Genomic DNA, 12,213 nt, shown 5'->3' with positions numbered 1-12,213 from the left:
GCCTTGTGCAGGACCTGCACATCGACGGGTCCACTATCTCTAGAAGAAATGTACTATACAACGAAAATGTCATGACCACCAAGCATGCAGCCATCAGAATTGTTCCAACCCAAAACAGTCGCAAGGTCTCCGCCCGTCAGCAGTTCACGTCTCATTCATTGGTCCATCACTTGCCGATACCATGGCCAAGCCACTTGCGAGCTGCCTCGAGGCGTTATTGTTGTGCCATTGCCGCTGCTCCTTGCAACCTCCCGTACGCATCGTTTTCGTCGTGGCTCGCAGCCCAAAGAAACCAATATGTTGTCGATAGATGGGCCAGCTATGACTCGACAGACGGACGGGACTTTACGAAAGCACCAATGATATTTGGGAGGAACGTTACTGACTCGATTTGAATATCTGGCTTCTTGTATTGTACGTGTATAAAACTTCCTGGTAAAGAGGTTACAGACGACCACACCTTTTTTGGTACAGCAGGTACCGTCAGTTAGTTCCTGGATCTGGCTGCCGACAGTATCCTCAGTAACAATGGTGAAGCGATCAAAGAGAGACAGCTCGACAGCCGCTCTTGATGACTAGGGAATTTGTCACATATGTCCTAGCACCTCACAACCATCTGCATTGGCGTTTTCTTCTTGGCCTCTGCGGCGCATTTGCCCCAGCAGATCGGCTCGTCTATGCTCTTGAATTAACCCAAGAGAACGACCCGTGTGCTAGCCATCGAGCTCGCGCTATTTAGTTACATGTTTGCCCGTGTGGCATTCCCTGTATGCCCACGACAGGCCCCTTCCTTGCCCTCTTTACAATGCGATCCTTAAGTCACCGGCCTTCTTGGCCGCCACTCATCAAATAGAACTTGGAATTTGCGACGCCTCGCAGCGCCTTGCAGCTCCGTATTCCTTGCGTGCATGCTTTTGCTTGTTGCTCTTTTTTTATTGTCAGAACCAGACGGAAAGCCTGCAGTCTTCATCACTGCACTGCAACGTCCCGAGGGTATCCTACGACGCACGGAGAAGTAACGGGTGGGGCATTCGTCTGTCACACGAGTGCTGAAGGTCTATGGAACAGGTTCAGGTCCCAGAGAACGATATGTTTGGGCATCAATGATACGTCACTGCGCAATGATTGGGCTTAGACTAGGTACACACAACTATCGTTCTTGCCGAAGGCCCCTGGACTGACTTGGATGTTAGGGTGGAGGCCTACGGTGTGCGAAGCAGAGCTGCAGCAACTGGTTGGTATCGAGGACTTGATCTCCCTACAGGCATCAGGGCCATGTGATCACGTTTGACCTGTGAGGTTGACGCCATAGTCACGACCCTTCCTGGCAACACCACACACGATGTCGACGCCGCGGCTTGAAGAGGTGATATCGCGGCAGCACACTAGCTGCCTCGTATTCAAGAGCAGCGTATTATAAGACAGCAATCACAATGCTTGGTATACGTGCAGACAGCTTTGTAGTTGTAGACTACGATGGGGGCGCGAGCTCTGTTCCTGAGGTAGGGCAGGTTTTATTGGGGCGAATTGCTTTCCCAAAGGAGGACCACATTCAGTCTTCTTCCATTACCGTCTCGACTTTCCAACCAATCAAGGCTCTCAGTATCGAGTCTAGGTACGTACCCTGGCCATTTCGACGCTCGATGGACATTGTTCAGCCGCTGGGAGAGAGGTCGTGTTGTAAGGAGAGTCCCGAGCTCAGCGATATGCAGACGGTTTGTAAGATCAGGAGGGACTTGCCTCCAAGAGCACGTGGGTCATCACTTAGAACTCGATCACCTTGCTTTTGATATATATCTCTAGCCTCGATAATATTCCGAGAAATGAATGGTATTAGCGCTGGCAGTGCCATTCCTGCCCCAGCCGCCCACTGCGCATGCACCTTGGGCTCAGAATATGCCGCCATTTCATCACGGCTGACCGGGTGCCACGTTGTCCGCCTGCATGTGACGAAAACACACTTGTCATAGGCACTGTCTCACAATATAGTGGTCAGGGCGAATCAGCATTAAGGCACTTTCAGCTCAGAATCATCGTGTAGCGATCGGTGCTGTTCCTTCTTTTTGAAGACCAGGGATAACAACCTTCAGCTTGTATGTAAGATTCGTCCTTTGGCACTGTACAAAGACGAAACAGGATCCAATTGCGCCTTACATGAAATTCGCTCCGTAGCGGAAGATTGCCACGGCTATGGCCCTGCGAGGCAGCTATAGAGAAAAAGGAAGGTAGGAAATTATGTGTCAGGCGCGGAACTCAGTCTTCAAGCAAGGGCTAATGAAACTCATGCTTGGACAATACAGCAAGAGCTACACGTAGAAATCTTCTTTGTGCTCGACAGCTCTGTCCAATATACACGTCCAGCTGCCGGGCAGAGATTCGCCCCTTCCATTCCATGTAGATGAAATAAGGCTTCTTGCCACAATCTGGGTTCCCCGCCCCGGGAGACCTTGGCTCTTTCCCCGTGTAGATATTCACGATTTCCGCACTTTATTCGCTAATCCTTTCCAAATCGGGCGCAACTGTTCTTTCACTTAATGCATTTCCCTTTTGCCATGGCTAAGAAATCATTCCTTGGCCATCTTCGGTGCAGACCGCCCGGCGATTCCGTGCAGCTGTCATGCACAGTACTTTGATTACACACGGTCTCGCAAGCTCTGTGGTTCCCTTTTCAGGTGAGCAAGGCTGGTTTGACAAATATCGGCAGGCACCAATTCACTTCCCTCTCTCCTTCTCTCGCAAGCCCTGGGCAGGATCGAAGGTTGTTTGCTTGCTAATCTGGGGGCACATCAGCAGTCATAACGCTGTGCGAAGAGACCAAGATGTTTTGGGCCGCAAGCCATGCGGCCGCACCTTTACATCGCCAGCGAGGTTTCCAATGACCGCCCGAAGCGCCATCCTCTCTCCTGTGCTCGTCAGCATGTGGTACAGACCCCGCAAGCTTGGGGGTGTGGGTGTGCTGCATTCTGATTCAGGTAGCTGTCATCCACAGCACCGCATAGATTGCTTCGGTGAGGCAGCACCAGCAAGAGATGGAACAGTCTACTCTACGTCCCACAGAAACAGGGCGCTTGTGCCACCAAGCCATCTTGCGAAAAGCCAGGCCATCATCGTCGTCTTCGTCATCAGTCGAGTCAAGTCATGCTGTTGTGATTGTGATCTGAAAGCCTGAGAAAGGATTAGGGCCTCGCAAGCAGGTCCCTCGGAGTCTGGGAATGTGTGGGTACCACACCCTGCCACCACTCTCTCAACAACTGATCTCACGCCCTTGCGAGACATGTCTCAAGGAGGTTGGAGGGGGAGGCTGGTTGTCGTATGGGAGCGTGCTCCTCGGACAATGCAGGTCTCCTTGTGTGAAGACGCGTGATCTTCAGCGTGATTTGCCATCGCGTTTGCCGAGCTGGTTTGCTCCACGCCGCTGACCGCAGCAGGCAGTACTCGGTGCACACTACTAGTACATGGGGCTGGCATCTCATCTGCAGATCAGCAAATAAGGAACGCCCGATGAACCGGGGGGGGGGGGGAGGGTAAGATCGGCAATGTGTGGTGGGAGTGCGCAGGGCCATCTCCTCCCATCCAGGCAGAGCACTTTGGAGCAGGAGCAAACTGCCTTTCTCCTCGGACGATGGAAGGGGGTGGTGGCAGACGAGACGCAGTGTCACAGAGCGGCTTTGCTGTGCAGTAACTCATGCCGACAGTGCACGACAGACGACCGACTGTGTGACTTGTGTTGACGGATGACTACATGAAAAAGAAGGCGGCATGCTGAAAGGCACTTGATCATGAACGTGACAAGAAACGTGACCGGTCAGCTCTAGGATCACGAGATTAGCGTTTCCAAAAGACGGGACTACGTACGCGAGATCCAATCTCCCCCAGTGTGTCATTGCAGCCGCCGCGTTGCGGATCCAACATCAGTGCTCCTGGTCCCGGAGCCACGTCTACAGCTCCGAGAGAGAAGGAGGGGAGGTGGAAGGCGGCAGATGAGCGGTAGAGACCTCCCTCCCTGTCTCTCACTTTTTCTCCAGGGCCTCTCACGCCTACAGTATGATATCGGTACACGCCCTCCTAGCCCGGCCTTTCCAGCTGCTGCTGAGGACGGGTTCTTGATCTTTCCCCAGCAGCTGTCATCAAGAGTTTGTCTCTCAAGAGAACCCCCCTCCCCTCTTCTCACGGACGAGGGGTCACTGCCGCCCTGGGTATATGCCTGTCTACGGAAGCGGGGAACTCCTCGAGGGCTAGGGCGCCTTCTGGGCAGCCACTTCACACGCAACGGGACAGCTTTCCCACCCAAAGGCCGGGGCACAGACAATCAACAACAGCGTCTGCTTGTCTCGTCAAAAGGTTGGTCATTCTGCTCAGAAGAAATGACATCGTTCCTGACCTTGGACTGTCAATTTTTGGGGGCGTCGCGACTCATCCTCAGACTGCCCTTGGGCACTCTCGGCGGGGCCGAATCGCAAACTACCTCTTTTTATTTTGGGGGGGGGGGGGCGGCTGCGTGCTTGCTTGCTCGAAGCCATATCAGCGGCCAGCCAGCAAGCAGGCAACCAGGCGGCGAAGAAGGCGTTCCAGGGTGCCATTGGGGCCCGTGGTAGCGCTTCCTTTCCAAGGGACCCACGGCGCTAAGCTGTGGCTGATTACAGTGAAACCGCTCAGAACTTACAGTGCTCCTCGAGAGTCTAAACTTACAGTGGGAGAAATGGGGGGCGGAGTCTCTCTGACTCTCTTCTTTTTGCTATGTCATTATTAGGCTGCAGCATCGATGACCGGCAGTGCATCGATCAGACACATCGTGAGCGGCAATTTCCACCCTCCATCTCATCTCACCCTATGACTGGGCAAACCTTTTGGATGAGTCGAACCACCTCTTAGCTCGGGTCTGACTCGGAGCTGCTGGTAGCCGTCGGGAGGTCCTCCATTGCTCTTGTCGTTGTCTCGCCGCACAGATCACGATCACGCCTCTCTTCCTGGCCTCGTTGCCGTATCATCCTCGGTCACGGAGTCTTTTCTTTGGGTTCCCGTTCCGCCTTCATTACGGAGACTCGTCATAAAGGCAGGACGAGGCGAAGAGAAGAGGCTGGACCGGTAAAATAGTCTCTATCGCGAGGATACTCGCAGTGTCTTTCCGTTACCCTGCATCTTCTCGTTCCAGTGTTCTCTCTTCCTCTCAGTGGTTATGCCCAAGAAAAGACATCAGGGCAGATACTCGAAACCGCAGTCCACAGCTCCCGCAGCTCTCTCGAGCAGCTCAGGTTCCGCTGCCCACGGTGGCAACCGCACTGGCGGTGAGTTCATACGACATCCCCTTCCTCTCATCCAGAGGCTGGCAGCCTCCTTGGGTTTTCTACATGCAGAGCAATCCGGCTAGCAACCTCAGACACAGTGCCCGCTCCTAACAACGGAATCAATCTGATGCATATCCCTCCGCCACTAACGTCATGTTTCCCCAAATGAATGTCAGGCTGGCCTGGTGGTCCTGACCATGTCGCTTATGTCCACCTGCCCATACCTGCCAGTTCGATGGCGCTGATGGCTTGCAGATCACGAACGCCCCGGCGTCAACCAGCTGCTGGCGTCGCTCAGGCGCACAAGACGAGATGGAGACAAACCGCAGTCCCCAGTCAGCGTCGCAAATATCGCCGCGCCAAGCGTCCCACCACAGATCCGCGAGATTCTGAGCCTTCCGGAGACACCGGCACCAGCTCCGAGAAGGCGCCCTCGCTTCAACCCTCGGTTTGATGCCCTGGGTCGCAGGATGCCCGCGGGCCCTCCGCCCCCTCTCAGCTGGCTCGCCCTGTCCCGACAGACGCAGAGGCTCGGGACTAGCGACCAGGACCCTCAGGACTATGAGCAGTGTCTGCTTCCCGGCCTGTACAGGCCGAATCGCGGGAGCCTGAGCGACATGATCCTGCGGCAGATGGCACTCGACTGGGACTTTCAGAGGTCGTACAATGTCTACTATCTCTATTCTCTACCCACACGTCTTCGTATGGCACTCATCTCGTGCGTTGCAACGAGCTACGAGCCTGGCCTGTCGCTGTCTGATCTCAAGACCATCCTCATCCCGCAGGTCCCCAATGATGACGACAAGGACGACGAGGACGAGGACGATCGTCACGCGCTGAGCCCGAGCTCGCTGAACGAGGGTCTTACTCACCTAGACCTGTCGACCTTGGTCGGGAGAACTATCAAGCTGCGTGATCTCTCGCGCCTCTTATTTCCCTCTAAGTCTCAGAAGAGCGAAGGCGCTGTGCTGGAGTCCTGGGACGCCGTTGAATCCCCACCAGTACCTCGCCCACTCCTCCCGAACCTCACACACCTCTCGCTCGCCGCCACCCCCGACACCAGTGCCATAAACTCATGGAGGCAGCTGCTCAGTCTTTCCGAGAACCTCCCGACCCTCACGCATCTCAGCCTTGCCTACTGGCCGAAACCCTCGCTGACGCCGAACTCGACCTTCTGGAAGGTGGTCACGCCGCAAGGCCAGACGGTCCAGGCAGGCGGCACCAACTACTACAGCCATACTCTCGATAATGACTGGTCCGAGGCGATCCTCATCCTGCGCAAGCTGAGCCAGAATCTGTACGGGCTGGAGTATCTCGATGTCACGGGCTGCCTGTCCTGGTTTACGGCGCTGGCGGAGAAGAAGGATGGTGATCAAATCGATTGGGCTGGGGCGTGGGGCAAGGTCACGCACCTCGTGATGCACACGGGTTCCAGTGCGCCGCTGAAACCTGAGGCAACGTCCAAGTACACTGAGTGGTTGTTCACGATGGACAAGGCACATTCCATAGAGAAGACTGTCAGAGCCCAACGGGCGGGGCGAGGACGCATCTTCACTGTCGAGCGGACCAAGTGGGGTGGAGACGTGTCGAGTGGATGATAAGACAGCCCTTTTTTTCTTCTTCAAATTGAACATTGATCCATTTGAATTATATCATACATGTTTATGCATGCACACCTCTATGCTTCACCAGTTAGTAGAGCCCTCCCATGCGCTACAGCCCTTGTGAAGCAACCGTTGTTCTGTTGATAGGTCAGTTGCTCATCGCCACCTACGAGCCCTTCTTGTACAGGTTAGCCGAGCCTGAGCATCGAGCTTCTTGATCTCTCGGCTCCTACGGGTTCTGAGGTCTTTCTTTCGAGTGTTCACGAGGGCATCGACAGCCAGCCAGCCGCCTTGAGGACTGAACACATGTGATCTCGGGGACAGAAGAGCTGATGAAAGAATCCTCTCTTCCCCCAACTGCTCTGTTCTCGTACTCTCGTGAATTCATCCGAACCTCATTTCGTTCCTATTGCGTCCAATTGTGACTGTCCACTGTTGTTTTACACGCCTGCTCGCCGGTTTTGGTTGGGGGGTTTTTTTTGGAGGGGGGGGGGGGTTCTTTTTCTTTTTTGGTAGACTCCGCGTTGCCCTGAAGGATGGATTTCAGGTTTTCAAAGGCCAGGAAAATATAATAGTAGCGTATTATCGGCTATTACCTCGCTCGTTTCCATTTTTCTCTTTTGAGTGTGACAAGTCACCGACTCGACGGAACCTTGTCCACCTGCTTCTTGTATCAAAACCTTTTTCAAGAGATTAATCGTTGAAAGAGAACAAAGTGTCAGCTCGCCTACAGTCGAGACATAATGGAGCAATCAGCCCAATGTTTTGTCCATCTTTTTCCTCTTCTATTTCAATGCTCTCGTGAAAGACAGTGTGTCCTTCTGCTATGATAGGACACCATGACAAACGACCTGACCGTGAGCCATGCCACCTTATTGACTCGACTGGTTGTAACGTGGGCACAATCACTGTGTCAAAACGTCGACTTCTCATAATATCTTTGTATTTGCTATCCTTTGATTTTAAGCCTATGACGGTCCAGCGTTCCCACTGCAAGGACAGAAGGCGAGACTTGTGCTCGATAATGACTTCACGCAATAGGAGCAGGAAACAAGCCATGTTCCATCTGGCAAAACATGACAACGACTTTACACACACGTACACACATATATGTATAGAGAGAGAGAGAGAGAGAAAGAGAGGGAGGGAGGGAGAGGGAGGAAGGGGGAATAAATGTCGTCCAGCATCGCAACAGACCGATATTCTTTCCCAAGACCCAAGTACTTTCCATGATTTGCAAGCCAACTATCCCGAATCCTGTAGACTCTACCGATCACCGGCTCACGTCCCTTGCCTAAGAAGCACAACGGTATTTTGATCCCGAGCTTTTAATACCTGCTACCTGAGACATGAAACTCAACAATAGGCTGTAGTTGGCAACCTAAAAATACTGCCGGAAAGTAGTCAAGATAGAGGAATCACCAATCTCACGACTTGAGCAAGCAAGGCAGGCCGGATAGGCTCCCTCGAGCTTTCCTATCCTGTCAAGCAAATGCATCCTGGGCAGGTACGATTCGGACGCAACAGGGAGAAAAGGAAAGGAAGAAGGAGAAAGAAGCAAAAAAAAAAAAAAAAAAAAAAGACAAAATAAGGGAAGAAGCGGTCTGTCGTCTTGTGGTCACATATTCACTCCCTTGACCGGTGTGACATTCCTAGGCGAAGCATCGTCGAGGAGGAAAGAAATGCTGCTTCCTGCTTGCTTGCTTGTGAGCCATCGCCTAGTCAACTCTGTCTACTTACTCTTTGGCAAGCACACACTCTTGACATTCAGACTCCGGCCTGAGCCCACGCCACATCTCCTCGAAATAAGTGATGCCAGCGGATAACGCCGAGGACATAAAATGAAGTAGTAGTCAAAGGTGTATATCGAGAATGCCCCGAGACAGGACAAGTTTAGCCAGCACTTCTCGGGAGCTGTTCACCGTCCACTCGAGACCAACACCAAAGCATAATGGTAGACAACATGTTAAAGCCGTGCTCTTTTCCTTTCTCAGACGATTGTCTGTTTCAGCAGCTTATGCTGTCCAGGGCCTGCGGATCTGATCTGTCACGACGTTACTATTCCTGGTCCCTCCTCAACGATTTTGGTTCCGGCGGAGATTATTGTACCGAATGATATCTCGAAATCTGCACAGATCCCGGTGTATCCCACCTTTCTCACTCTCTCCCACACACATCGTTCGGCATAGCGGATCTGGAAAACGGGGATACACCGTTCTATACACACCATCTGAAGGAAACCCGGGGAGAGGGGAGGGGGGCAATCGAAGGGGCGCCCGCTTCTTCCAAAGAGCTGTCACATCTCATAGTATTCCAACCTCCCACCCCAAATTCGAGGCCGTCTTACCTTTGATGGGGGCCACTCTGTGTGCTGCAAGTCGCAGGAACCGCAGCGACTACCGTGGCCGCATCATCATGAATTTTGTTTCTTTCCCACCTCCCCTTCTCCACACCGGCGAGCTTTTGGGTTGTGACTCTGTTCTCTCTCTTCTCTTTCGTCTTCCCTTTTGCCTTTTTACAGACCTTCCTCAAACACTCTTCTTCCAGACAGCCAGGACTAGACTAGCGCAGGCCGTCGGCTGGCTGAACCAGGATGCAGGGGGATGGTGGTGGTGGTGTCGTATCAAAAAAACAGCATGCCGACCACCTGTGGGATGCATCTGCACCTGCGTTACGAGCCCGGTAAGGTCCTGTTTTTTCCCCTTTCGACAAGCTTCCTTAGCTTCCCTTACGCATTCTCTTTCTCTCTCTGGGTGTTTGATGTCCGCCAAGGCGGCTCTCCGGTCTGGAATGCGTTGTTACTGTACCCTCGGACCTCTCGGGCGCGAATCCGTGCGGCCAGTGTCGCCAAAACGTTCCCGGGGAACCTGGTAAACCGGAGCGCCGGGACGACACGGCTCGCTCCTCCTTATAGTGAGGAGGCCCTTAGAATTCCGTTGCGTGCGTGCATCCATCCAATCCGCGAGAAGGCGTCTAAGCCGGCGGCAGAAACCCCGCCTCCTCACACCCTCTGGGGGGAGTTTAGGCGCCGCTGGTGGATATCCTTAAGCTGGCTGTGCCGCAACGATGCGCGCGTCGGAATATTTTCCTTCTGTTCCTTTCGTTCATGGATGAGGTATCATCCCTTGCCCCCTCCCCCCCCCCTGGCAGAAGAGGACCCTGAAGCTTCGTTCGAGCCTCATGTAGGCGCGTTTGGGGTTTTGGCGCAGAAGGAGGGGAAGCGTCCCTCACCCCAGGGGGTATGGGCTCCGCGATGGCACGAGTGAAGGTCCCCACCCGTCCCAAGATGATGAGAATTTCCATCAATCACAGATAGGGTCGTTAGCCATCTCCATGGGGTTGCGATCTCCCAGACTATCGGGCCCTTCCGGAGATATCGAACCACTGCGTCGGTCCGGGCAAGATAAGGAAGCCCCCAGGCCCTTTAGGCCAGCTCAAGCGAGATATGGTTTCGGCCGAGAGTCATCCCGAGCAGAGAGTGATGCTGCTGCTCAGCACCATGGAGGGTAGCATGCTGTACAATGGATGCCCTAGTTGCTCGTATTACATGGGGTGTGAGTGTATTAGCTCCCTGGAATCCGGACGGTGCGTCTCTTCCAAGAAATTGAATGGTAGCTGGCAATCACAGACCAGACTTTCTCCCCGCGCTGTGATATCTGGAACCGGCCACAAACGGATTGTCCCTATTCGCCCATCTCACCTTGTCGTAAGAGATAGGATAAACTCGTCGGCCGCTGCCGAGATGAGCAACCAAACCAGGGGTCCCAATAAGGTAGCGCCCTCCTCCATCCTGCCCCCTTCCCCCCCTCTCACATGTGAACGCCGACCCTACCACGGTGACTTGGTGGTGTGTTGGTTTCGGAAAACCTGGTCCGCTCCACGTCATGATTCTGACCTGGGCAAGAAGAAGGGGGACAATCAAAAGAACGGGTGGCACAAAGGTAAAGTGTATGCTACTGACTGTCGCAACCATTTGGCGACGGTTTGTTCTTTTTTTTTCTTCCGTCCAGGGTGGATCACATGCCAACGACCTGATAACACAGACGGCAAGCCAGCACGCACGTCCTTCTCGATCCCCCCTTTCAAGGGACCCTGGTGGCGATCGGGACCTTCGAGGGCGGATCGGGGGAAAGCTGCCATTTCCGCACCTCTTGATTTTTTAGGCGAGGGGTTGAGAACCGAGGAACAGCCAGCAGTCATCCCCAGCTCTCGTCCAGCCGCCCCTGAGGCTGCAGTCGAGGCCTTTTTTCCTTTTTTTCCTCCTTCTCCCGGCCCTCCCAGCCGATGGCGACAGCGACGCAGGTGAGGGCATCTCAAAATACGAGCCTCTCTCCTGATCTGACCTATCGCAAACTCCTTCCTGCAGTGTGACCCTTGATCATCCAGCAGCACGCCTCCTGAGTGTCGTCCTGGTAGTCACGACATTCTCGAAAGATCCGGCCACGCGCGCCGGATCTTCCTCCTTCTCCTTTTGTGTCTCGAGCTGACCAGGGTCCGGGGGCCCGAGGGAAGGGGAGGGGGGGTTCATCAAGGAGAGGAAAAGAGAAAGAACTCTGGCCAGCTTGGGACCGCCCCCCTGATCGTCAGACCTGGCGGATCAAAAGGGGGAGGAGGCGAAATCCTTTCGCCATGTTGACATATGCCACCGTACCGAACAAGGCAGGCAGGCAGGGCAAGGCTCTCTGTCTGGCCTAGGGCTGAGAACTCAGTCAGCTGTGAGCCAGCTGATTGACAAGGCTCGCAACTCAGGCGACAAGGCAGCCTCTTTTTTTTTTTTTTTTTTTTTTTTTCTTTTGGCAGAGCTGTACTACATGTGGTACACGCTGTAAGTTTTATTGGAGCCAGCACGACTACGCCCCAGCACGATTACCCCGTGGGGCTCGACGTGGGGGCGGGAGGATGGTGTGTGGCCAGGTGGCCCCACCACGACGTCTAATTTCGACTGCTGATCAAAGGAGTGCTCTTGTGCGATCTCCCAGATTGGCCCAGATTACCTGATTGCCTAAATGAATGGTCAGAGACAGATGAACTATAGAAAGAGAGGGAGTGAGGGTGGGTGTTAGGATGATGAAGGTGTGGGTAAGAGGCTTACCAGATAGTCCCAACTCCTTCGTTCCTCTGGTTCTCGTTCTTAGGCGTGCCAGCCTCCAGGCCATGGAAGAGAGAGGCTAGATGAATTATGCCATACCACACGATATCACGCCGAGCCTGTTCGTGACCTGTCTTCGATTCGTCCCTATGACGATTAGTTCTGGGGCCATGTCTCTCTTGGTTCTTGGTCCTGGCTGGGAAGTATCGTCCTCAGAGCTGTCGATCAGCCACAC

The 12,213-nt window shown here is 53.9% G+C and overlaps 2 protein-coding genes across 2 annotated transcripts; one reads left to right on the top strand and one right to left on the bottom strand.

The window, feature by feature from the left end:
- Positions 1-319: 319 nt before the first annotated feature.
- On the bottom strand, positions 320-1,651 carry M406DRAFT_328708 (uncharacterized protein; the record flags this gene model as incomplete). Its single annotated transcript, XM_040920360.1, has 7 exons — positions 320-432; positions 482-575; positions 611-682; positions 1,010-1,057; positions 1,183-1,202; positions 1,342-1,389; positions 1,624-1,651. 7 exons carry the CDS (start codon positions 1,649-1,651, stop codon positions 320-322), a joined length of 423 nt encoding a protein of 140 aa, XP_040778599.1.
- A 3,525-nt stretch (positions 1,652-5,176) lies between these two features.
- Positions 5,177-6,883, top strand: M406DRAFT_251712 (uncharacterized protein; the record flags this gene model as incomplete). The annotated part of the gene is made up of 2 exons (XM_040916779.1): positions 5,177-5,252; positions 5,541-6,883. 2 exons carry the CDS (start codon positions 5,177-5,179, stop codon positions 6,881-6,883), a joined length of 1,419 nt encoding a protein of 472 aa, XP_040778598.1.
- Positions 6,884-12,213: the final 5,330 nt, after the last annotated feature.

This window comes from Cryphonectria parasitica (assembly GCF_011745365.1).
Source record: "Cryphonectria parasitica EP155 unplaced genomic scaffold M406scaffold_3, whole genome shotgun sequence".
NCBI lineage: Eukaryota > Fungi > Ascomycota > Sordariomycetes > Diaporthales > Cryphonectriaceae > Cryphonectria > Cryphonectria parasitica.
This window is presented reverse-complemented; position numbering and strand designations above follow the sequence as displayed.